The 23,790-nt window shown below is 37.9% G+C and overlaps 1 protein-coding gene across 3 annotated transcripts; it reads right to left on the reverse strand.

Moving 5' to 3' along the window:
- Positions 1 to 1,916: 1,916 nt before the first annotated feature.
- On the reverse strand, positions 1,917 to 23,711 carry tom1l2 (target of myb1 like 2 membrane trafficking protein). Of its 3 annotated transcripts, XM_053639766.1 has the most exons (15): positions 23,284 to 23,711; positions 22,504 to 22,588; positions 21,311 to 21,389; positions 21,045 to 21,194; positions 19,496 to 19,630; positions 19,184 to 19,330; positions 18,979 to 19,095; positions 18,654 to 18,787; positions 18,527 to 18,575; positions 14,597 to 14,762; positions 14,392 to 14,512; positions 8,558 to 8,633; positions 8,007 to 8,066; positions 7,491 to 7,527; positions 1,917 to 7,191 (listed from the first exon to the last, which is right to left on the reverse strand). In XM_053639766.1, the coding sequence occupies exons 1-15, from the start codon at positions 23,483 to 23,485 to the stop codon at positions 7,037 to 7,039; spliced, it is 1,713 nt and encodes a 570-aa protein (XP_053495741.1). In that variant the 5' UTR covers positions 23,486 to 23,711; the 3' UTR covers positions 1,917 to 7,036. The 3 variants fall into 3 exon arrangements, with proteins under 3 accessions (XP_053495741.1, XP_053495743.1, XP_053495742.1); XM_053639768.1 differs by lacking the exon at positions 19,496 to 19,630; XM_053639767.1 differs by lacking the exon at positions 8,007 to 8,066.
- Between the last annotated feature and the right edge of the window lie 79 nt (positions 23,712 to 23,790).

Below are 23,790 nucleotides of genomic sequence, written 5' to 3' on the forward strand. Positions count from 1 at the left end.
CTGACTGACCTTTTCCTTTGTGCTGAAACAGAGTCACTCTCAATTTGATCCCGCTGCTCTATTAGAATACATATCATTCATAACAGTGCACGTTTAAAATGGAAGCCTGTTAACATTTATTTTCCTTCTAAGGTGTATCAATCATTGCGGTTGTACTGGAGAGGGGACATTTTTCAATTTAACCTTTATATTATGGTGTGACTACATCAGGAAGGTTTCGACACACTTACCATGAGTGGCATTTAATATAGTATTACACTTGCAAGGTTAGCAGGAGATGTGACCTTATTCAAATCCTGCTGCCACTACACCACTCTCCATGCAATTATAATTAAATGCCTTATGCCGGCTTGCAAATCCCCTGATCGATCATTGATATTAATGTTAATATTGCACTGCCCCCAGCCCCTGTCTAGCAGTAGAACTGTTATGGATCAGCAGGTTTCTATTAACAGAGCTGTTGATGTTGTGGGCTGTGGTGTGGATATATTTGGGTAAATTAACTTAGCATAAAGTGCTCCAAGGCCTGGGCTTAAAAAATAGTGGAAACAACAAAAAGACCAAAGCCATAAGGCTCTATATACGCTTTCTTCATGGTGTTAGCTTAAGATTACCGTCTGTATAAATGACTATTTATTGATATTGCCTACAATTTTAAATATGGGTCATTTTGCCTTCGTCTATGCAAATAAAAATGTGTCTTTTTATAATATTACAGACATCTTTCTCTTTTTTTTTTCTTTGCATAACATCATTGCATTATGTGGTGGCAGTGTGACATTGGTGAAAATAGGAGCTTAGGGCTAAGTAAACAGAATTGAGAGAGGCAATTGGGAAATCAGTGGTGTGCAACAACAACAGCAGCCATATCACAAACATAAATAGCCAATTTACTCAATTGTTTCTAACTTTTCGCCACAGTTTATAATTGCTTTTTTTTTTTTATTTAAATATGACTCAATAACTCATAAGAAATATACTTTTTTATGCATTATTGCATGTTTATGTATAAGAATGGCAATCCAATTATGAAGTTCCTGATTAATAATAATTTCCTCGCGGTCTGTTTTCGCTGAAGAGTAAAGATGAAGTACACGCTGGAGATTAATGTACACGTCTGAATGCTCTGGGTGCTAATGAGGATTATTTCAATAACTTGAGGCCAGAGACATAATAATGTAATTCTTACCATCACAGAAAAATTCACCATGTTGCAATTTTGATATAAATTCTGTGCATCATGTTTAGACTTATTTGAACTTAATTTACCCATGATCTTTACCCATACAGCTGATAGTTCGTGGATGTGCCTCAGAGGTAAACTGGAAAAGCATTTTCCCTAAATGACCTTGGGGGACAGTGGAGAATAAAATCAGACAGACAGGAGTGTTAAACCTACAATATATAAGAAAATGACGTGTGTCCAAGCAAAACAATATGAATTGTGTTGAGAGAGGAAATTCATAAAAATCCTAAGGTCTGTGTAGAAACAGTCATAAATACCATCTGGGTCTTCAGCGCAGGATAAGAAATATACAAAACAATAAAAACAAAATAAAAGTCTGTCACTTTGTCTCATTGTCTGAAATAGCTCAACTCTTGGAAACATTTAGTACTTATGTAATTACATTTGATAAGCTTTTTGCTGCTTGAACTGTTTGATTTCATCATGGCACTTCTCTTAACTCTTTACATCAGAACAGCCTACGGCATGAGAGCTTTATTCTTAATTAAGCTTAATTCCTCCCAAATTACTGGCTTCTATCATTTAAGCAAATAATCTAGACAGCATCTGGAGAGTAATAGCTGCTCAAGAGTATGTGCCGTCTGACTAATTCTGATGGATCTCCTGGACATGATCATAAAGAAAAGGACACATCACTGTAGTCATTGAAAACAAACCCAGAAAAAGCCAATTTGATGAAAGGTCACCAGCTTGGTATGTTTTATTGGAGATTAGCACATGCATGAATCAAAGAGCACAGTGCAACTTGAGGTATAACAACAAGTAAGCACACAGACAAGCACATCTGTACACAGCAGTGTACGGTTTAGCCGTGCCTCACACGCGCTTGAACACAACGCACTCGAAATCTTGTTCTCCTGTCTCTCCATAAAATGAACATTTCCTGAAGCGGGAATGGGAGTATGCTTACACAGATACATAACACTTCAAATACATATCCAGACAAAGAAAAGTACTACTCATATATGTATATGAAAATGCTATGAGGATGCACTGATTTTGAAGAAATTCCTTCCCACGTTAAGTAAAAAAGAGCATCACTGACCACTATGTGTGATCCTTTAAGCAACTCTCTTACTTATTTTCAATCGCAGTGAAGTCAATGATTTGTATTTATCTTTAAACGGATAGTCATGATTATTGAACCTTGAGGTGCAAAAAGCTCTAAACAGCTTACAAAAAGCAAAACACAAACACTCAGGTTTCTATTAACACAAGTTTTAAAATCACACAAATAATAAAAAAAATAAAATCAAAAGCTGTGAAGTTGATCACGGCATTCAGTTTTACCATCCCAATACTGACATTATGAAATAAAAATAAAATAACTCATTCCTACATTCTCCACATATAGACCACAGAGTACGTTACACTCCCAATCACACTGAAATGCAAACAATAAATGATGTAGTGCAGAAGCTGACGAGTGTTATTCTACCCATAAAAATATCCATACACAAAAATTGCACATACAGTGCCCTCCACTAATATTGGCACCCTTGATAAATATGAGCAAAGAAGGCTGTGAAAATTTGTCTTTATTTTTTAACCTTTTGATCTTTTGCTCAAAAAGTTCACAAAAATACTCTGCTCTTATGGATATCAAACACTTGCAAACACAACACAGGGTTATCCAAAATTGGTTAAATATAGGTGTGCAACAATTATTGGCACCCTTTTAGTCAAAACTTTGTGCTACCTCCCTTTGCCAAGATAACAGCTCTGAGTCTTCTCCTATAAAGCCTGATGAGGTTGGAGAATACATGGCAAGGGATCTGAGACCATTCCTCCATACACAATCTCTCCACATCCTTCAAATTTCATTACCTCACAGGTTTTCTATGGGTTTCAAGTCAAAAGATCAAACGGTTAAAAAATAAAGACAATTTTTCACATCCTTCTTTGCCTTATTTACCAAGGGTGCTAATATTAGTGGAAGGCACTGGATTGGATTTAACAAAATGAATTAGTGTTGTTATACATGTTCATAACGGATTTCCCCATAGACCAGGGGTTTAGCATCACTGAGGAAATTATGCGAGTTCAGAAATTAAGAAATTTAATTTAATTAATTAAATTAAAACAAGTCCATTACACAAGAATTCATTGTCAGGCATGATGGTGAAAAGATAATGCAATGAATGTTTTCCATTCTTCAAAACTGAACATTAAATTGCTCCAAAAATAACTAAATAAATGAAATGACTCATTAAAATAAAATTACTCATTATTAAAATGTAAATTTCTTTCTTTCCAAGACTTTTCCAAGACATACTGACGTTCCATTACTCTCACGAGGCTGACATTATAAATATATTTTGTGAAACTAAATTCTACAAATGTCAGAAACCACTATTCTGTTGCAACAGACCTCCTTACCAGACCTGACCACTGACAAGCTAAACAAAAAGTCAGCAGAGAAAAACATGCAGAACAAATCTGTCAGCCCTGTGTCTTTCTCTTCTATCACATCACTTTTCTCTTTGCTTACTGGACATCCAATTTAAGCTACCAGAATTTACTGTTCAACAAAAAAATGTTATAAAGCTCCAGATTGTGTCCAGGACAATGGGATAGTTCAGGTGTCACCTGCTTTTGTGAGAGCAGAATTGAGGGAAGTGCATTATTACATTAAATTAGTGTTTCTGCAACAACATAATGTCTCTCTGTGGTCTATCCACTCAGCACACAACAAATACAGAGTTAATACGCAATCTGAACAAACATTACACAGGGTTTTCCTGACTGAAAATGAGGCAAAGATGACAATCTGTCAAAGCAGGCAAGTGTGGAGTATTCTGTTCAGGATGCTTGTACTCTGTAGTGTAATTAAATAAAAAGAAATATATTCTTTATTATTACAAAAACACCGTTTAGAAACAAGCCATATCTGCACAGCTGCAACCGCCTACAATGCCATTTAAATCCTGTATGGGATGTAAATTCAGGAATTAAAAGGATTTATTTAGAAAACTTTTATTTAGATGGCTGTTCTGTCTTTCACAAACAAACCAACTTTGTACCTGTAGAATGTGAAATATCCATTTTTACTAGTGAAAGAATTGAAAGATAACATTTTTGAAGTGCCTCTGCTATGTAAGGGATAATCCACGGCTAGGTGTGCATTACACGATTTTAATGCATGACGTGGAGGCAAAGAATCACCTGACGCGAAGCGGCGTGTTTAAAAATCATGTAATGCACACCTAGCCATGCATTATCCCACTTATACCATGGTCACTTACAAGATAAAGCTGTCATTGCTGTTTGCAGAGCAAAATGTGACTGAAAGGATAAAAATAATGGTTAATTTTCTGCCTGCTCTAAATCATACACAGAGATAAAGTAGTGTGATAAAATTACATTTATTTGAATGAATTATAGTAGTAGTAGTAGTAGTAGAGAGAGAGAGAGAGAGATTGTGCATGTGTGAATTACCTGCATCTGTACTGCTTCTCCACTAATCATCAAGCTGTGAGTTTCACTACTGTATGCAACTGTAACTGGATGTTGCTATGGTTGCAGTTGTTTATAGGCAGCACATTAATTTAGAATGATGATTAAACTGATGGAAACTACCTGTGCATTATGCGGTTTCAATGCACACCTTGCAGCCAATCAGAATCGAGTATTCAGACAGACCATGGTATAAAACTTACTAGTTAACTATATTAGCATGTTTTGTGTTTTTTGATTTTATGACTTGTAATTCCTATGCTTAACATTTAATGAAATTGGCATTCATAAGGATGATACAAATACAAACAAGAAACAACGACCTGGCCTAGATTTCCTGCTTGCTAAGCAGTTCGCTAGATTACAGTAAGTCTGGGGGGAGGGGAAACAGTTAAGAAACTATTAACAGCTAGTTATTATTAAAATACATTAGCTAGCAATAGTTATCTATAACAGATATTTCAATTTTGTGGCAGCTCACAGGTCAGCTGTTGAATGACAGATGAATTGTGTCTGGAAAAAAATGCAGACAAAATGGCCTATTTTGTCTTTTCTGTTATGGTTTGGGTTTACTTCTCTCGTCTGGCCAAAGAAGTGCTGTTTTTGACTATTTATGTCCAAAATCTTTCTCTGGCATCCCTAATAAATATAGTTGACTGATAGCTAACATTAAACAAGTATGTATTTAAGTCGAACATACATTGATAGATTTTGTTTTACATTTGATATTTTAAAAAACTCTAAAAAAAAAATTCTCTATTTACTGTAACAAGAAAGCCAAACACTGAAGACAAGAGACTAATGTGAGACTGGAGAGATCAAAACATCTCTGCAACCTGTCAATCGTTACAGATTTACATGTCAATTGTCATTTTTATTAGGGGTAGGGGGTGACTGTAGAAGAAGATTGCCCTTTTTGCGTATTTTTGGTTGACAACTCATAGCAGGATTCTCTGATGTTAAAATGCGGCATTCCTACTCAAAACGCGTACAGATTTGTGAATCTGATTTTGCAAGTGTTTTTTTTCATGAAGTCTGGGAAGCAGAGACAGTTGGCCATCTTTTAAGTCCCCATGGAGGAAATCCTGATGCAAGCTATTCTTCTGGACACCTATATGTCGTTTGGTCCATTAAAACAGTATACATCTGTGAGTCACACCACATGAAAACACTCAAATGTATCAAACAGCATATTCGACATACAGAATTCAAAATTTTACCCTACTTAGCTACTCATGGCGTTTGTTCATTAAGGCAGATCCGTTTCATTTCCTAGTAACAACACTTAGCTTGACATCACTTCAACAGTAGATGTGTGAGGGAAAAATCCAATTTAACCTGCCTTGCAGTCACCATCAGCTTTGAACTCTATTTACTTGGAATATGTCTCGTATAACAGGCAGCATTTCAACGAACGACAGCTAAGATTTGCATTTGAACAAAAGCTCCATCTGCACAGCCTAAAAGACTGCTTCAGTGCAAATGATCCTAAATATACATATTAATGCTCTTTTGCTGAACCATCACTTCTACGTCCTTTTCCCTTTCTCACTCCTTTGCGAGGTAGACCAAAAAACAGCGCTCATGTAACCGAAATCAAATGAACCAGTCTCCCAAGTTCATGTATTGAAATTAATGTATACCTCAAAAACCTAACCAATCCTTCCTCTGTTCATTTTCATTTAATAGACAAAATAGATAATGTAATAGATCAAGCTGAATTTACTGTTATTAGAGCAAAACTTTTTCTAGGAAAAAAGAAATGAGTGAAATCGATTCATTTCCCTTAACCGTAAGGTTTGTGTGCTACTGAGGTCTTCAGATGCATTATATCACAAGAGATATACACAGCTAAAGATCATATTACATGTTTCTGTATTAGCAGCATCTGCTAACTGGAGACTTCTGAGACGCATTAGCAGTAGCTTGCTGAACAACACTGCTGTGGAGTAACAATTTCAATAATCTATGCCCGAACAGAATTACAAAAAAAAAAAATAAATAAATCCACTTCTGACATTTAAAGAAATTGATAAAATTCTATTCTTGTTGAGAATCCAAAGAATGCTGTTTTTTAAGTTTACTAGTTCCTTGCATGTGCTTCATTAATGAAATATCAATGACGTCTTACATTCAAAGAGTTGAATTGTGACTTTTTTTTTTAAAGAAATGTATGTCTGAAGCTCATGAAAATCCGTTCACAAACCAGGCTGGATAGGAAGCAGACGCCGTAGTGTTGATTGTGTAGTAATGCGGGAAGCAGAGGAAAGACAGGGGGCCGCTGAGTCTGCAGGACCACCTACTTACCACACACCCAATAGTCCCAAAATCCTTCTACAGGACAAACATGGAGTCTTCAGGTCGATCAGGCTTTTTCCCAGCATTTACAGCTGAGCCAGCTGTGCTGGTCGAATCTGCACTCAGCGTCAGTGGAAGTGTGGGGACCATTTCTGCAGCTTTAGCCCTCTCCTCCAAAAACTTATCAAATTCTGAAGGAGGAAGAGACAAAGCAATGGTAAAGTCATTGTCATATACTCATCTATCGTACAGTGATGTGTCTGGTGATGTAGTGTTACTTCAACAATGCGTGTGACAATTCAAAGTTGTTGTTATCTATCTGCCTGTCTTGATTAGTGTTTCACCATGCGCCGGCGTCGCATTTACTGATTTAGTCTTGTCTAGTTTATGCCTGTTTGCTGATCGTCGGAGTGTTCACATTGATTTTAAAAAAACCAGAACGCTGCACTTGCTTGTGTCTGTTTGCTTCATGTCAACAAGATGTGTATACCTTCACTCGTCACGCCTTCTTCTCCTTCATCTCCTTTCTGTCAAAGAAATAGAATCTTTTTTAAAAGAAGTAAATATTAAAGCAACATTGATGATAAGCTGTGCTAAATTTTTGTAAGAACACTGTCTAAATGATCTTGTTTAGAATTCACACCAATGCCAGCTAAGTCAAAGTCAAGGCAAAGATAAAAGTGACAGAAAAATGTATAAATTAAAAGTAAACTGGAATTTGTTAATTGCACTTTCGGAGAAATAGGGAAAGAAAACCCAGAACATCCATAAAAAGTCCATATGAACAGTGAACTTTTAAGAAAAGCCATTAAAGGGCCACAAGCCTTCTAAAAGAAGATGCTAAATAGCAGAGCTGGTTGTTTAACAAAATTAAACATAAACAAGAAAGAAATATACTGTTAATGCAGCATATTTCTTTTCAGGAAATCTTGTTATGCAGCATCGAAAAAGAAGCAAAAAGTCAAAAAGTCGGAATTAAAAAACAAACAAACAAAAAACATCTCACCACATCAGTACAGAGCCATTCCTCAATGTCATCCATGACAGAGGACTGGGCAAGAGCGAACTTTGGGCCGAAGTCATGGACAAACCATGGGACAGAACCAAACAAACAACGAATAAAATAAAAAAAAAGAAAAAGAAAAAAAAGCCAGAAAACATAAAAAATACATAAAACAATTTAACAAAATTCCTTAAAATGAAAACAACTGCATTGCCTCTGCCTAAACACTGAAATGATCTAAAAAACAAAAACACACTAGAGAAAAGACGTGTAGTGAAACAGTGCTGCATACAGACAACAGGTCTGGAGTTTTACAGTTCCTACTATTTTCACATTTAGGAAATTAAAGGCATTTAATATTCATTTAATATTCAAACACATTAAAAATTAAATTCAAACATATTCAATGCGTAAAAGAAATTATGTTTCATAACAAAACAGAAACTGTCATCACAATTGTTCTCTTAGAAATGGCAATTACATTTGAATATTTCACCGCATGTAAGAGAAGAGATAGTACGACAAGCCTCCACACACTCATTACATACACTCACCCCTCCAGAGTTCTGTTGTCTAAGCTCGAGAGTAGGAGCAGCTCCACTTGCAGCCTGTGTGTCTTCAAAAGGTGGACTATAATTTGGACAAGAAAAGACAATAAACAATTGTGAAAGACACTACATGCTTATCTGATTTATACCTTGTTAAATTGACCTCACAATCAAAATTAACACACAGTGTTGCAAATGGTGTGAAGGATATGAAGTGCTTTAAGACATGATTTTTCTACCCTGTTCATGAATGCACAGAGAGCACCACAGGACTGAGGAGATATTGTTTGGGAGGTGGAGCACAGTACTGACACTAAAACAGTAATGAAATGATTGCGTGTGTGGTGATGGTGCATCACAGCAGAATTTATTTAGTTATTTATTTATTTTTTAACTGACCACCTTTATTATCCTGAATTTCTACCTGACACATTGTGCAATGTGTTGTTACAGTCCACACTGCAATCCACACTGCGTGTATTCCTCTATAGTGCAGTTTGGATTAGCAGGTGAGAACACAGCAATCACACACAGATGGGCACCAACACAACAAGCCCAAGATCGACTGATTGTGGTGGTCTTTTTCTGGTTCCTGTCGACTCTAGCATGGTTCAATTGCAGTGACAAAGTGACTCGATCCTGAATTGATCCAACTAAATGAATCAAACCAAACATGATGTGTATTGTGGGTTATGGAAAAAAAAAATCTGTAGATGTAAGCTGCTAAACTGAGAAAGGACCGAGCTGAAGTGCTGCGTAAATGTGGTGTGTTATTGATATTTGGACTGACACACAAAATGAGAAAATAAATACAGGATATGATACACAAAATGGCATACAGTAGTTATTTACATTATTATCTAATTATTTATTTACCACCAGCTCCATGTTTTTGTGATTTCTATGCACACTTTCCAAACAATGACCTTTATTAATTTAGCCATACAGTACATAACCCTCTTCCAAAGTTCTTGTTTTTTTTATTCACTTAATAATTACAATAATAATAATAATAATAATAATATGATGTTCGATTAATATAGCACCTTGCCAGAGATCAAGGAAGCTTTACAATAGCAGGGGGAGTGAAATCCAGATTTTAGGGGCTACAACACTGAAAGACCTGCCACCCATGGTAGAGTGACGAGACCTAAGGACAGAGAGCAGTCCGAGCCCGGAGGACCAGAGAGAGCGGGTCGGGCTGTAGAAGAGAAGCAGATCACCAAGATAGCAAGGTGCCAAACTGTGAAGTGATTTAAATGTAAGCAAGATTATTTTATATTTAATGCGAAACAAAACCGGTAGCCAATGCAGTTCAGACAGGATTGGAGTAATGTGAGCTGAGTGCTTGGTATGTGTAAGAAGTCTAGCGGCAGAGTTTTGAATATATTGCATATACAGTGAGGGAAAAAAGTATTTGATCCCTTGCTGATTTTGTACGTTTTCCCACTGACAAAGAAATGATCAGTCTATAATTTTAATGGTAGATTTATTTGAACAGTGAGAGACAGAATAACAACAAGAAAATCCAGAAAAACGCAAGTCAAAAATGTTATAAATTGATTTGCATTTTAATGAGGGAAATCAGTATTTGACCCCCTCTCAATCAGAAAGATTTCTGGCTCCCAGGTGTCTTTTATACAGGTAACGAGCTGAGATTAGGAGCACACTCTTAAAGGGAGTGCTCCTAATCTCAGCTTGTTACCTGTATAAAAGACACCTGTCCACAGAAGCAATCAATCAATCAGATTCCAAACTCTCCACCATGGCCAAGACCAAAGAGCTCTCCAAGGATGTCAGGGACAAGATTGTAGACCTACACAAGTCTGGAATGGGCTACAAGACCATTGCCAAGCAACTTGGTGAGAAGGTGACAACAGTTGGTGCAATTATTCGCAAATGGAAGAAACACAAAAGAACTGTCAATCTCCCTCGGCCTGGGGCTCCATGCAAGATCTCACCTCGTGGAGGTGCAATGATCATGAGAACAGTGAGGAATCAGCCCAGTACTACACGGGAGGATCTTGTCAATGATCTCAAGGCAGCTGGGACCATAGTCACCAAGAAAACAATTGGTAACACACTACGCCGTGAAGGACTGAAATCCTGCAGCGCCCGCAAGGTCCCCCTGCTCAAGAAAGCACATATACATGCCCGTCTGAAGTTTGCCAATGAACATCTGAATGATTCAGAGGACAACTGGGTGAAAATGTTGTGGTCAGATGAGACCAAAATGGAGCTCTTTGGCATCAACTCAACTCGCCATGTTTGGAGGAGGAGGAATGCTGCCTATGACCCCAAGAACACCATCCCCACCGTCAAACATGGAGGTGGAAACATTATGCTTTGGGGGTGTTTTTCTGCTAAGGGGACAGGACAACTTCACCGCATCAAAGGGACGATGGACGGGGCCATGTACCGTCAAATCTTGGGTGAGAACCTCCTTCCCTCAGCCAGGGCATTGAAAATGGGTCGTGGATGGGTATTCCAGCATGACAATGACCCAAAACACACGGCCAAGGCAACAAAGGAGTGGCTCAAGAAGAAGCACATTAAGGTCCTGGAGTGGCCTAGCCAGTCTCCAGACCTTAATCCCATAGAAAATCTGTGGAGGGAGCTGAAGGTTCGAGTTGCCAAACGTCAGCCTCGAAACCTTAATGACTTGGAGAAGATCTGCAAAGAGGAGTGGGACAAAATCCCTCCTGAGATGTGTGCAAACCTGGTGGCCAACTACAAGAAACGTCTGATCTCTGTGATTGCCAACAAGGGTTTTGCCACCAAGTACTAAGTCATGTTTTGCAGAGGGGTCAAATAAATATTTCCCTCATTAAAATGCAAATCAAGTTATAACATTTTTGACATGCGTTTTTCTGGATTTTTTTTGTTGTTATTCTGTCTCACTGTTCAAATAAATCTACCATTAAAATTATAGAATGATCATTTCTTTGTCAGTGGGCAAACGTACAAAATCAGCAGGGGATCAAATACTTTTTTCCCTCACTGTATATATTCATATATGCAGTGGTGGCTTAACGGTTAAGGCTCTGGGTTACTGATCAAAAGGTCAGGGGTTCAAGCCCCAGCACTGCTAAGCCGCCACTGTTGGGCCCTTGAGCAAGGCCCTTAAACCTCTCTGCTCCAGGGGCTGCTCCAGGGGCTACCCTGCACTCTGACCCCAACTTCGTAACATGCTGGGATATGCGAAGAAAAGAATTTCACTGTGCTGTATATGTGACTAATAAAGACTCATTATCATTATATTCTCAGTCCAAGTCACCATCTACTGACTGCAGGACGCACCGATCGCTGATGTATCTTAACCGCAATGTACAGCATCATAATTCGCCAATCATCCCCAATGCTTCACATAGTCATTTTGCTCTTCTGAACTGCCGCTCCATCTCTGATAAAGCCTCATACCTCAACAAAATAATCACGGACAAAAACATCGATATGTTACTACTCATCGAAACCTGGGAAGTACCCAGTGATTACTTGCAGCTGAAACTACTTACACCAGATGGATATAGACACCTATCCAGACTGTGGCTACATGGCACGGGGAGTGGCCTTGCTGTCATCAGTCGAAATGATTTGCGTCTCACCCAAACACTAATTATGTGCAGTGTGAAACCAAACCATAGCAAATTAACCAAAGGTATCCATTTCTCTTCGATTCAGACTTGGCAAATTGAGTAAAACCCTAAGACAATGAAAAATATACACTCAATAAATCACTTTATTAGGAACTATAAAGGAACTATATGTACACCTGCACATTCATGAAGCGCATTCATCCAATCAGCCAGTCATCTGGCAAGGTCTGCAGGCGGAAACAGCTTGTTGACGAGAGAAATCAGAGGAGAATGACCAGACTGGAATGCGCTCAGAGAAAATCTTTTGTATACTCACAGAAACTGGACAGTTGAAGACCGGGGGAAAAAAACAGGTGACTTTTTTTTTTCAAATCTTAAACCTTCCAGTTTGGGTGAGTCTGTGCCCATGATAGCCTCAGATGCCTGTTCTTGGCTGACAGGAGTGGAACCCAGTGTGATAATCAGCTGTTGCAGCCCATCCACCACTAGGTTTGATGTTTTGTGTATGCTGAAAAGCTTTTCTGCTCAGCACTGTTATAAAGACTGATTATTATATAAAGAGTTACTATATATTTCCTGGAAGCTCTCGAACCCATCTGGCCATTTTCCTCTAACCTCTCTTATCAACAAGGTGTGTCCACCCACAGAACTGTCGCTTAGTCAGTGTTTTTTGTTTTTCTCACCATTCTGTTTAAACCCTAGACACTGTTGTGCATGAAAACCCCATGAGATCAGCAGTTTATGAAATACTCAAACCAAGCCATCTGGTACCAACATCCATGCCATGATCAAAGTCAGAGATCCTATTTTTCATCATTCTGATGTTTGATGTGAACATTAACTGAAACCTTTTTTTTTTGCATTGCACTGCTGCCACATGATTGGCTGATTAGATAACTACATCGATGTGCAGGTGTACAGGTGTTCCTAAAAAAGTGGACAGTTAGTGTATATTCAATCCAGTGTGTCCTAACTTTAGACTGGTAGTGTACATCACATTCTTATTCAAACTGATTAACCGAATAAGATGTGTTAAATAAGGAGTTTGAAAATGATTAGAATGCATTAATAAAGACATATAAAATCCTTGGAGTAAGAGAGAATCATTGTAAAACCAAGGAAACCTTTTGGAACAAGTAGAACTCTATGACTGTCACCAACAAATCTGGTTTTTTTGTTTGTTTGTTTGTTAGTTTGTTTTGCTGATTGACCATGACCCTGTTTGGATTACAAATGACAAAATCTAGTAAATTCATCTGTTGGTTACAAGGATAATTCCATGTAAATTCTACACACATTCAACCACTCGTTACTGAGATATCGCGGTAACGAGAATCTTGGACAGATGCACGGACAGACGGATGGATAGACAACCCAAAAAACCAGTGGCATAAAACCCTAATTGGGTAAAGCAGTTGTAAATAAACATGTGCTGCATTAGTTGTTGCATACTCAACTAACTGTAAAATATTTTGTACACAAAAAAGTTTAAAAATCTGATTGCCAAATGTGATCCCAAATGAATCACATGTAAATGAATCATACATAAATGAATCACATGTAAATGAATCACATGTAAATGAACCATATGAAAATGAATAAGTAAATTAAAGACAAAAATCTGATTGCCTTTGTTGTGTCTGGAAAATATGATACACACACTACCGGTCAAAAGTTTAGACACACTCACTCTTTATTTAAATTTTTCCCCCGACATTTTATAATAATAATAAAGTCATCAAAACTCTGTAATAACACTATGGGAATACATATGGGAACTATGGGAATTATGTTGTGATAAAAAAAATCCAAAATAAATCTAAATAATTTAGTATTTTAGCATCTTCAAAGTAGACGCCCTTTTTGCCTAGAATTTTCATAAAAGTATTCTTGGCATTTTCTCAACCAATTTCCTGAGGAATCTCCCTGAGGTGCTTTATAAACAGTATTAAAGGAGTTCCCACCTATGCTGCACACTTACTGGCTGCTTTTCTGAATATTTTTACTCCGAGTCATCCATTTAAAAATATATATTTTTTTAAATAAAATGCTAGTTTTCTAATGAAAGAAATGAATATGTTGGCACGATTATATTTTTGTCTACAACACCGATTTCAAACATTTAATCATAGACCTTCAGATCAAAAGGTTTTTAACATCATGAGAAGCATTTCAGTCGAGTGTCTCCAAACTTTTAACCGGTAGTGTACACGTATAATAGAGTATCATTATAAGTTTTCCTACTTCTTCCTTTGGTCATTCAGGGTGCCGCTCCTGGTCTGGGCAAACATGTCAAAGTCATCTGACAGTGGCTGACAGCGACTTAAAGAACTCAGAGTGCCACTGACACTTTCAGCTCCTACATCTGAAAACACACATTTATCACAAAGTGTTACAATTATTACTAGCATGCGGGAGACACAAATAATTAGCGTAGGCAGAGCCTCACCCAGGCCTGCCAGTCGAGAGGAGAGTGTGGCAGGTGAAGCAGCGCGAGCAGGAGCTACTGAAGCCGGCAGGCTGGAGGGAGGAGTGCCACTGATCCTGGGGCTCACCACTGCAGGAGAACCTGGCCCAAGGTCAATCAGATTGTCATCTGTGGCCTCACTCAAGACCTGCAGATGCACAACAATTACACACCAATAGGCAGGGCAACAAACACAAATGACCCACGGAAAGGGCACATTTGACACAGCTTGGATTTGGACACTAATAAAAAAATAATAATAATATGTTTGATTTATATATTTGATGCAAGATTAGTTGGAAATTTAGCCTTGAAAATGAGATTTAAAAAGCAACTTGAGGAAGCGGTTGTGGATGTAGCTCCCAAATAAAAATAAATACAAATCTACACTCTACAAACACACAACCCACAGAGTCTCTCTCTTCTAGGAATTTTGATGCACACGCACACGGCCATCCACATGATGTAAAAGAAAACCTGATTCATCAGACCGGGCCACCTTCTTCCATTCCCCCATGGTCCAGTTCTGATGCTCACAGGACCATTAGGTGCAATGGACAGGGGTCAGCGTGGGCACTCTGACTAGTCTGCAGCTACGCAGCACCATACGCATCAAGTTGTGATGCACCGTGTGTTCTGACATCTTTTTATGATAGCCAGCATTAACCAGACGGGCTAAGCCTTCACTCCCCACGTTGGGCCATGGGCGCCCATGACCCTGTAGCTGGTTCACCAGTTGTCCTTCCTTGGACACCTTTTGTAGGTACTAACCACTGCATACCAGAAACCTCCCACAAGACCTGACGTTTTGGAGATGCTCTGACCCAGTCGTCCAGCCATCACAATTTGGCCCTTGTCAAAGTCGCTCAGATCCTTACTCTTGCCCATTTTCCTGCTTCCAACACATCAACTTTGAGAACTGACTGTTCACTTGCTGCCTAATATATTTCACCCCTTGACAGGTGCCATTGTAATGAGATAATCAATGTTATTCACCTTACCTAGTGTGTCTACAAATATATATAAAGGCTAATTTCACTACCATCCTGCATCTTGTACCATAATTACCATCTTACACTAGAGCTGCAACAACTAATCGATAAACTGGGGAGATTTACTCATTGCGTTACTTCTGTTCAGAAAACACGCTTCAGAGTGTAAATACTAAACTTGTGTCCCAAATGACGTTCTATACACTTTCACTATGCACTACCCGGCTAGTGCAGTGTTTCTCAACCGGGGTCCGCGGACCCCTATTGGTCAGTGGTGTAAGTTTTAAAAATGTTTAAATAATATTAAGTATATATTTTTTGTTAAATGTATAAAAACATATTCAAATGAGATGTTTTAAAATTAATCAATTTGGTTATTCGCAAATATCGTTCAATGATGGATTTGTTTTAAATTTATTTACAAATGAAATGAAATTTGCAAAAACCTATGAGTGGTAGAGAAGTTCAAGTGTTGCATCGATAGATAAAATAAACAAAGGATAATTCAGACAGTCAAATTAAATGTCACACCAACAATAAAATGTAAAAAATAAAATCTTGAAATGTTTTGATTTAATCTTAATATTATTAATGTTAAATATTAATAAAATAAAGTTACAATATATAGAATTGACTGTTAAATATATAGCCTATAATTGTTGTGGAGTGAGGGGGTCCTTGTGGATTGTTCGAAATATGCTAAGGGTCTAAAGCTCACAAAAGTTTGAGAACCACTGGTCTAGTGTATGAATTTTATAAAGGTAATATCGTCTCAAATGGAACACATTAGCTTTTTACTAACCTGAAAGTTTGCCCCCATCCGATTAATCGATTAATCGAAATAATAATAATAATAATCGGCCAACTAATCAATTATGAAAATAATCGTTATTTGCAGCCCTAATTTACACCATGGGTTTTTACTACATCGACCAGAATGGAACCCATATTTTTAAAAGGGCGTGGTGAAAGGGAGTCAGTGGCACGCAAAAGCATTCTTGAGACATTTTTAAATTGAATGATCTATATCAGAGGTGCTCAAACTTTTTCCTGTGAAGGACCAAAAACCGAACTTGATTGAGGGCCGTGGGCCAAAAGTAAACGTTGCATTATACCAAACTGTATTATATTAAAATTAAAGTTGCCATGGTTCCCCTAATTTATAATATTTAAAAATAAATAAATAAATACATAGAAAACATTACTCTGTAATCTGCTTAACTAAGGCAGGTTTATTTTCCAAGGTTTATAGTTCAGTGAAACTCATAGTACAATGAAAAAATATAAACAACCCAATTTATAGTACAATAGAGTTCACTGCCTAATAAGTCAAGCTATAAGCAATGCAGCCATATGCTTGCAATAGCAGTGACATCTAATGATAGACATGAAGCTGGTCCTTATTTTTCAAAAGTTTTTTTCCAAATTGGGCTGCAGCTGACTTACTGACAAAGTCAGGGTATTATGTAGGTGAGAGTCAATTAGTTTCCTTCTCAGTTTACACTTGTTTAAGTTCATCAGACTGAAAGTCTGCTCACAGAAGTAGGTATGCCAAACAGAGACAGCATCACTTGTGCCTGTTTGCACATCTTTAGGTACCTGTTTGGTGGGACACGTTTGTAGAGGTCTGTCAAGGGAAGGGACCTGAAGTTGTGTTTGAGTTCTTAATCACACTGAAGCTCAATTAGTTACATCTGAAGATCATCACTGACTGTGTCCACACTGATGGTGAAGGGGTGAGCAAACAACACAAATTCACACATCACATCCACAAGCCTGATGGATTTGGCACATAGCTGTACTTGATGTAAAATACAGTAGTCCTTTATCACTTTCCTCCCACATTCACTGACTTTATGAGACACCAAGGTATCAAGGCCAGATTTCCGCCCTACCATTGCCGGGACTCCACCAGTTGTTATACCAGCCATATTCTCCCAGTTTAATTCATTCTTTTTCAACACTTTCCCTCTTCTCATATATGGCATGGTGGGCCAAATCAAAAGTCACCACGGGCCAACTCTGGCCCACGGGCCCTAGTTTGGGCACCTCTGATCTATATGATAACCTCCCATTAATGAGAAATCAAATGTAGAAGTTAGTGGAGAAAGTTCCAGAATGAAATGCAGCTATACAATGCTGCTACACTGAACTAAAAGGTGTTGGTTGGCTTGGCTAGTTAGCAACATACAAGATGTCATCACAATTTCTTTGATCAAGAACAGCAGTATTTGCATGGACGTTGAAGACTGGATGTTGAACAGAACCTTATCTGTTTGAGGCAGAGTGTACAGATGAGGATGTGAGAGAACTGGACAGACTAAAGGACTAAAGCGCTGCTGCATTGCTCAAGAGATTAAGCAAGGGCCAACCCCCACCACCACCTCCAGCGGCAGGCAGTTGAACGGCATTGTGGGTAATGTAGAAAACCATAAACCAAATTGAAAATAGACCAACGTGTCGATAAAAGACTTTTAAACCAAAAAATGGTATAAAATAAATATTGGATGCCATTCAATGCCACCTATCGATGTGCAAGTCATTTGATCGTTTGACAGCTTGATGGTGAAGCACTAAAGGCTTGCCATCTCTAGAAAATTGGACATAAAGAGACACTGCAAACACTGTGATAATACAGGAAATTATGATTTGTGAGTGGTGGTCACAACAATGGTGGAGGACCTGTCTATATGCTTGTGTGACTCTGTGATGTGTATGCAGTCACTATATAGCCAATGTATGTAGAAAAAAAAAGCAGAGAGATTGCATATTAGGAGATATCAAGATGTTTTGGGATGCAGGTGTTAGTTGTCCTAAGGTCTGTTTCTCAAGACAGTCTTAATTTTAGCCTTACAGTTCCCTGCAGATTCAGTATTTAACTTACATGAGAGTTTAAATTAGATAAAACAACAGAGCTTACCCCATTATTGACACCATGACCAGCTCGACCAGACCGGAACCTCTCATATCTAAGTATAACAAAGTATTCATTTAACATGCAGTCTTTAGATATAAACTATATGCCTTTAACAGTGAAAAATAAATACCTCTCATATCGCAAAAATATGTTGTTGAGGTCGTCATTGACATGGAGCAGTTCCTCCGTGACCTCCTCGTTGGACACACGGGAGATGAGCTCTACTATCCTCTGCTGCATGGCCCTGCAGGTTCTGTTCAGCTCCTTAACGTAACCACAGAAGTCACACAGTCACTTTCTTCGATTCTAAAACCCAGCTTGGCCATGAGGTGGGAAAAACTGAAGAGTATCCCTGATTAATGTTGTCTTTGATTTTGAGACTACACGTGCTCATTGTCTGAGAACACAATAATAAACTATACAAAGACAAAAAAGCTGAGTCAAGAGTCACTCACCTGCAGAAGCTCGTGGTCAGATGGATCCTCTTGGCCGGGCACCATTTCTGTTAACATCTCAGACATCACCTTGGTGTTCCCACGCACAATATCCAGCTCACTGCGCAGCCTAGAAATCTTCAGGGTAAACAGCCAGTAAAACGTGTCAGTGCATTCTAAGCACAAGCACTAATGTGGCAGTGCTGTTTTAGGGGAAGCAGGCTACCTGGTCCAAGGTGGGGTTGATGGGTCCAGCCATGTGCAGGTTTGGAACCTGAGGTGGGCTTTGGACAGGAGGAGCAGAGTATGCATGGGCAGGTTTTGGCTGTGCTGGAGCACTGGGTTTGGGATCCACCTCTGAGGTACTCTGCAACTGAGACAAACACCACCACACCAGAATGTGACTACAAAATAGGAATACAGCACTGAGTACAGCACTTTTTAAACCTGTAATTGTAACATCCCAAAATATTCAGCTATAAGTAGATCATGTGGCACATGCTGAATCTCTGCCAAGCAGGTCACCAGGAAGTCTCACCCGCTGTGGTGTGTGGATAGGTGATAAGGTCTCCAGGTCTGACCTTGGGAACTCTATGCCTTTTCTCTTCATTTCCTCATAGACATGCACCACACCTGTCAAATCCGGACTACTCCTGAAAGCATCAGCCCAAGCCTGAGCCACACAGCACACAGTGTTAATAACTATTGACTTCAATGGCCTTAAATCTGCCTTACTCATTATACCTCTGTTCAATAGGCAGCATTACTGAATCAGTGGAGAATAAAACTCTCCAAAACCAGGAAACACATGTTTGTGGGTTTTTCTACAGGAGTGGAGCAAACATTAGAATAAGGTTTACATAATGTAAACATTGGAAAAAACTGGAACAAATATATGGAGTTGTATGCATCTCGATCTCTTAAAATTGCATTAGTAAAGAAATATAAGATAAACAAATAAATAAATAACTGAAAATATGCTTTCCCTAATTTACCTCAATATCAAAACATACACACACACACACACACACACACACACACACACACACACACACACACAAATCTCTGCTAAGTAAAGCAATATTTTTGCACAATCCGAAATGTGAAGAACAAGTGTTAAACCGTTTCTTACACGTTCATTCCATAAATGAAAGCCTAATAGTGAATGGAAAATTATTATAAAAGGACAGAACAGCTCAAATCAGAAAACGAGCACTTTAAAACTCAGTTAACGTTACCAACCCTGAATGTGCACCATGTATGTAGAATGACCCATAAGTGTAATAAAATATGATCAGCCAGACCTTGGAACATTAAAGTGTGATTATTATACAATAAAATGGCTGTAGCACACAAGTCCAAGAAGATTAAGATGCTATCTATATGCTGCGATCTACATGATAGATAGCAATGAGAATGAGGTAAGAGTTTACTGATAGAATCCATCATATCAACATAATTACAAGAGAGATTACATAATGAACAAGATTTTAACATTTTAAAACAATCTCTCACTACAAAACCCGAGTGACAGGGACAGGGGAAGGTAGGCGTTAAAGGTGATTAGTGAAACACACAAGATATTAAGGGAAAAAAGTGCCAAATTATATTTTGTCAATATTGTGACTAAGCAATGCACAGCACTGCTTTAACAGGAAAATTAATGTGTAGTATTTCTTATTCTGCTCTGTGAAAAGCTCTGGAAAATTCTCTTTGTGAAATATATATATAAGATCATACTCTCTTTCACATTACTCAATTACAACTACTTAAGGTACTGTAAGAATCTTTACATAGCTCTCACAGCTTTCACTGCAGTTCTATAAAGAGCAACAGCCTATCACAGACACAATCAAGTTGGCCTCAGACACCTGAGATGCTTGAGGTAACTAGATCGTGCCTGGTGATTATTAGCAACTCCTGGGACAAAGCACTTGCCAGGTCTCCTAGGCTACAGGGCCTCTTGTAACCATGCAGTACCAGAAGCGCTCCTGAGCCTTCCACCTCACGATATTTCAATGAATGTGTTTCAAATTACAAAAGCATCATATTTTCATCTTCATCACATTAGTATCAAGTTACTGCACCTGTATAAGGGCAAGTACTTTGTCCTGTACGATGGCTGGGGGGTTGTTTTTAGGCGAAATGACCTTAACCAGAACTCCATCAATAAAGTCCCGGGTAGTGACGAGAGCATGGAAGCGATAACCACAGTTCTTCACACATGTCTCGAGAACCTAGCGACAGAGGAAAAAAGGGGTCATAATCAAGGTGATCTGATTAAACAACAATTAGATAAAAATGAATAAATAAATCTTATTTATTTAAAATATATATATATATATCTGCTTACAGTCAAGGTCAGCATCACTTCTCTGTAATTCTTATTTCCATTAAGTCTCTTCTTGACAGCCCTTATGGCATCCTTAGGCCTGTCAAGAGAAAAGAAAATTAAGACAACTACATTCAGTACTGTAGAAATGTTTAAATGGAGTATCAGTCACATGGTCTAAGCAAACGGTATAATTATACATAGTTACTGATTTGCTCAGTTATGAATTTTCACCTTTGTTTTACATATCTGCATGCCGACTCATACTGTTCCTGTATAATCATAGCAATATGTTGTTCCTGTTATATTTAGATGTCCATTCTGTAGAAAGACTGAATGTTACAGTGTATTATCCCATTCTGTGTATATATGATCTGAATATAAAAGCTGTAGCTATGACTTATAACTATATTGATTGCACAAGCTTGTTGTCTTGTTATGTGTAATACACACGGACAAAAAAAAAAAAAAAACATTTGCTAAGAGTATTGTCGAAGCATATCCACATACACATTTGGCAAACATATTTACTTTTTAGTTACAGAGTCCAAACATAAATAGCATTGTTACTGCTTTTACACAAGCGCAGAGAGCTTCAATCTCATTGGCCATTTTGACGGGTGACAAATTAAAGGATGTAGTGTACATAAAGTGTTTTACCAAGGTTCTACTGGCAGATAATTTTACTCATTTGAAGCATTTATTTCTAGAAAGAAGCTAAATTATCTGCCAGTAGATTAATAAAATGACAAGCTTGAAATGAGTAATGTCTAAAAATAGGTTTAATTATCTTATATATTGTTTATTGCAATCTTATAAATAGGACATGCTACATAAATGTGACTATATGCAAGATGTTCACTTGCTGAATACCACCATATTCATTTATAAGATTTCCACACACAAAACCCCAAACTATTGACGTTGTGTTAAAACAGAGATAGGAAGGATGTGGGATGGTATTCACCACACGTTTAGTTAAATGAAACTTGCACTCGGATTCAAAGCAACTTTTGATAGGAGTTGACCATGATCTATTGCAATGTAACAACATTGTTTAAAAAATAAAAATCAACAAAAACCAAACTGCAGACACACTGCCTATGCTTCATAAACCCTGGTGTCACTGTGCCTCACTTTAAAACCCATGGACTGTTCAATCCAAACAAAAAAAATGGAAAGAAAAAACAAACTCATGTATTTCCCCCCCTTACCCATCTTCTGTTTCATTAATGAGGTCACATATCTCCATGTTTAAAGTCCAGTCTTCACTCTGTAAGGAGCCATCTGTGGCTTTTTCTATGGAAGAAAACAAAATAGGTTTTTAGCTAACATAATCTACAACCATAATCATAAAATACTGCGTTAAATCTGGCTATTACATTGTAATCACGCGATATAACACTAGTGTAAAGATCAATCAAACTATAGTCACTGAAAGTAGCTAGCTAAACGAGCAGACTACATCTAGCTGGATGACAGATGGGCATTAGCTAGCTCAGTAAAGGGCAGTGATGTCGTTCAGTAGCAAAGCTACCTTATAAACATTTTCACCCTCTGAATTTTAGCTACAGGCATTTATTTTGATTACAGCAACCTTGAATTTCCAGACACTATCTAGCCATGTTTATGAGCTTAGTTCACACACAGGGAACCCAAACAGTGAAATTCATCCATACATACAGCTAATTCAGCTAGCTAGCTTAGAAACAGTTTACAATACTACAGTTCTTTTAATAATACAGCTACTTTTTGCATCACAAAACAGCTACATGTGCACGAAGGAAACCATTAAACGACTAACTTTTTTTTTAATCATGACAAATGAATTAAAACGCTGATGTTAAATTGGCTGCGAATGATCAAGATTCCTTAGTTATTGGATAGGACTCGTACTCGGCCATGTAAGCAGCCAAACTGACATACTACAAAGCAGACAAGCATCAGTGTAAGAGATATAACACGTTTCGTTCATTTCTATTTCAATCCCATACCAATGCACTGTCCCACCGGAGTACCGTATGGATTTCCCAACAAGAACTCCATCTTGTCAACAACAATTCCATCGACTAACGGAGAATAAGGCAATAAACACTGAAGCCCCGCCCTCTCAGTCCTATTGGAAGACGCAACACTGGGCTTGATATTCATTGGTCGAAACTCCTGTCTATCAAAAAAAAAAAAATACCGTTTCATTCGTTAAAGGGACACATCAGGAGGTGGATTTAAAAAAAAATGCATATTTGATATTTTCTTTTAAATACTGAAGACTGATTATACGTATTTGTAAAATATTTTTTACATTTAGAACTCTATATAATAGGGATACTTCATCCTACTAGCTTACACACATGATATGCTACTTGTTTGAGAGCTTATCTTTTGGACATTTATAGAACCTGATAGCATTAGTGTAGCACATGCCCATGAAGTACACTACAGTCTTAGCTAATGTTTGACCTTAACTTAACAAGATAACATTTACACAGAAAGTCAATTCA

The sequence above is a fragment of the Ictalurus furcatus genome, chromosome 13 (genome assembly GCF_023375685.1).
Source record: "Ictalurus furcatus strain D&B chromosome 13, Billie_1.0, whole genome shotgun sequence".
Taxonomy (NCBI): domain Eukaryota; kingdom Metazoa; phylum Chordata; class Actinopteri; order Siluriformes; family Ictaluridae; genus Ictalurus; species Ictalurus furcatus.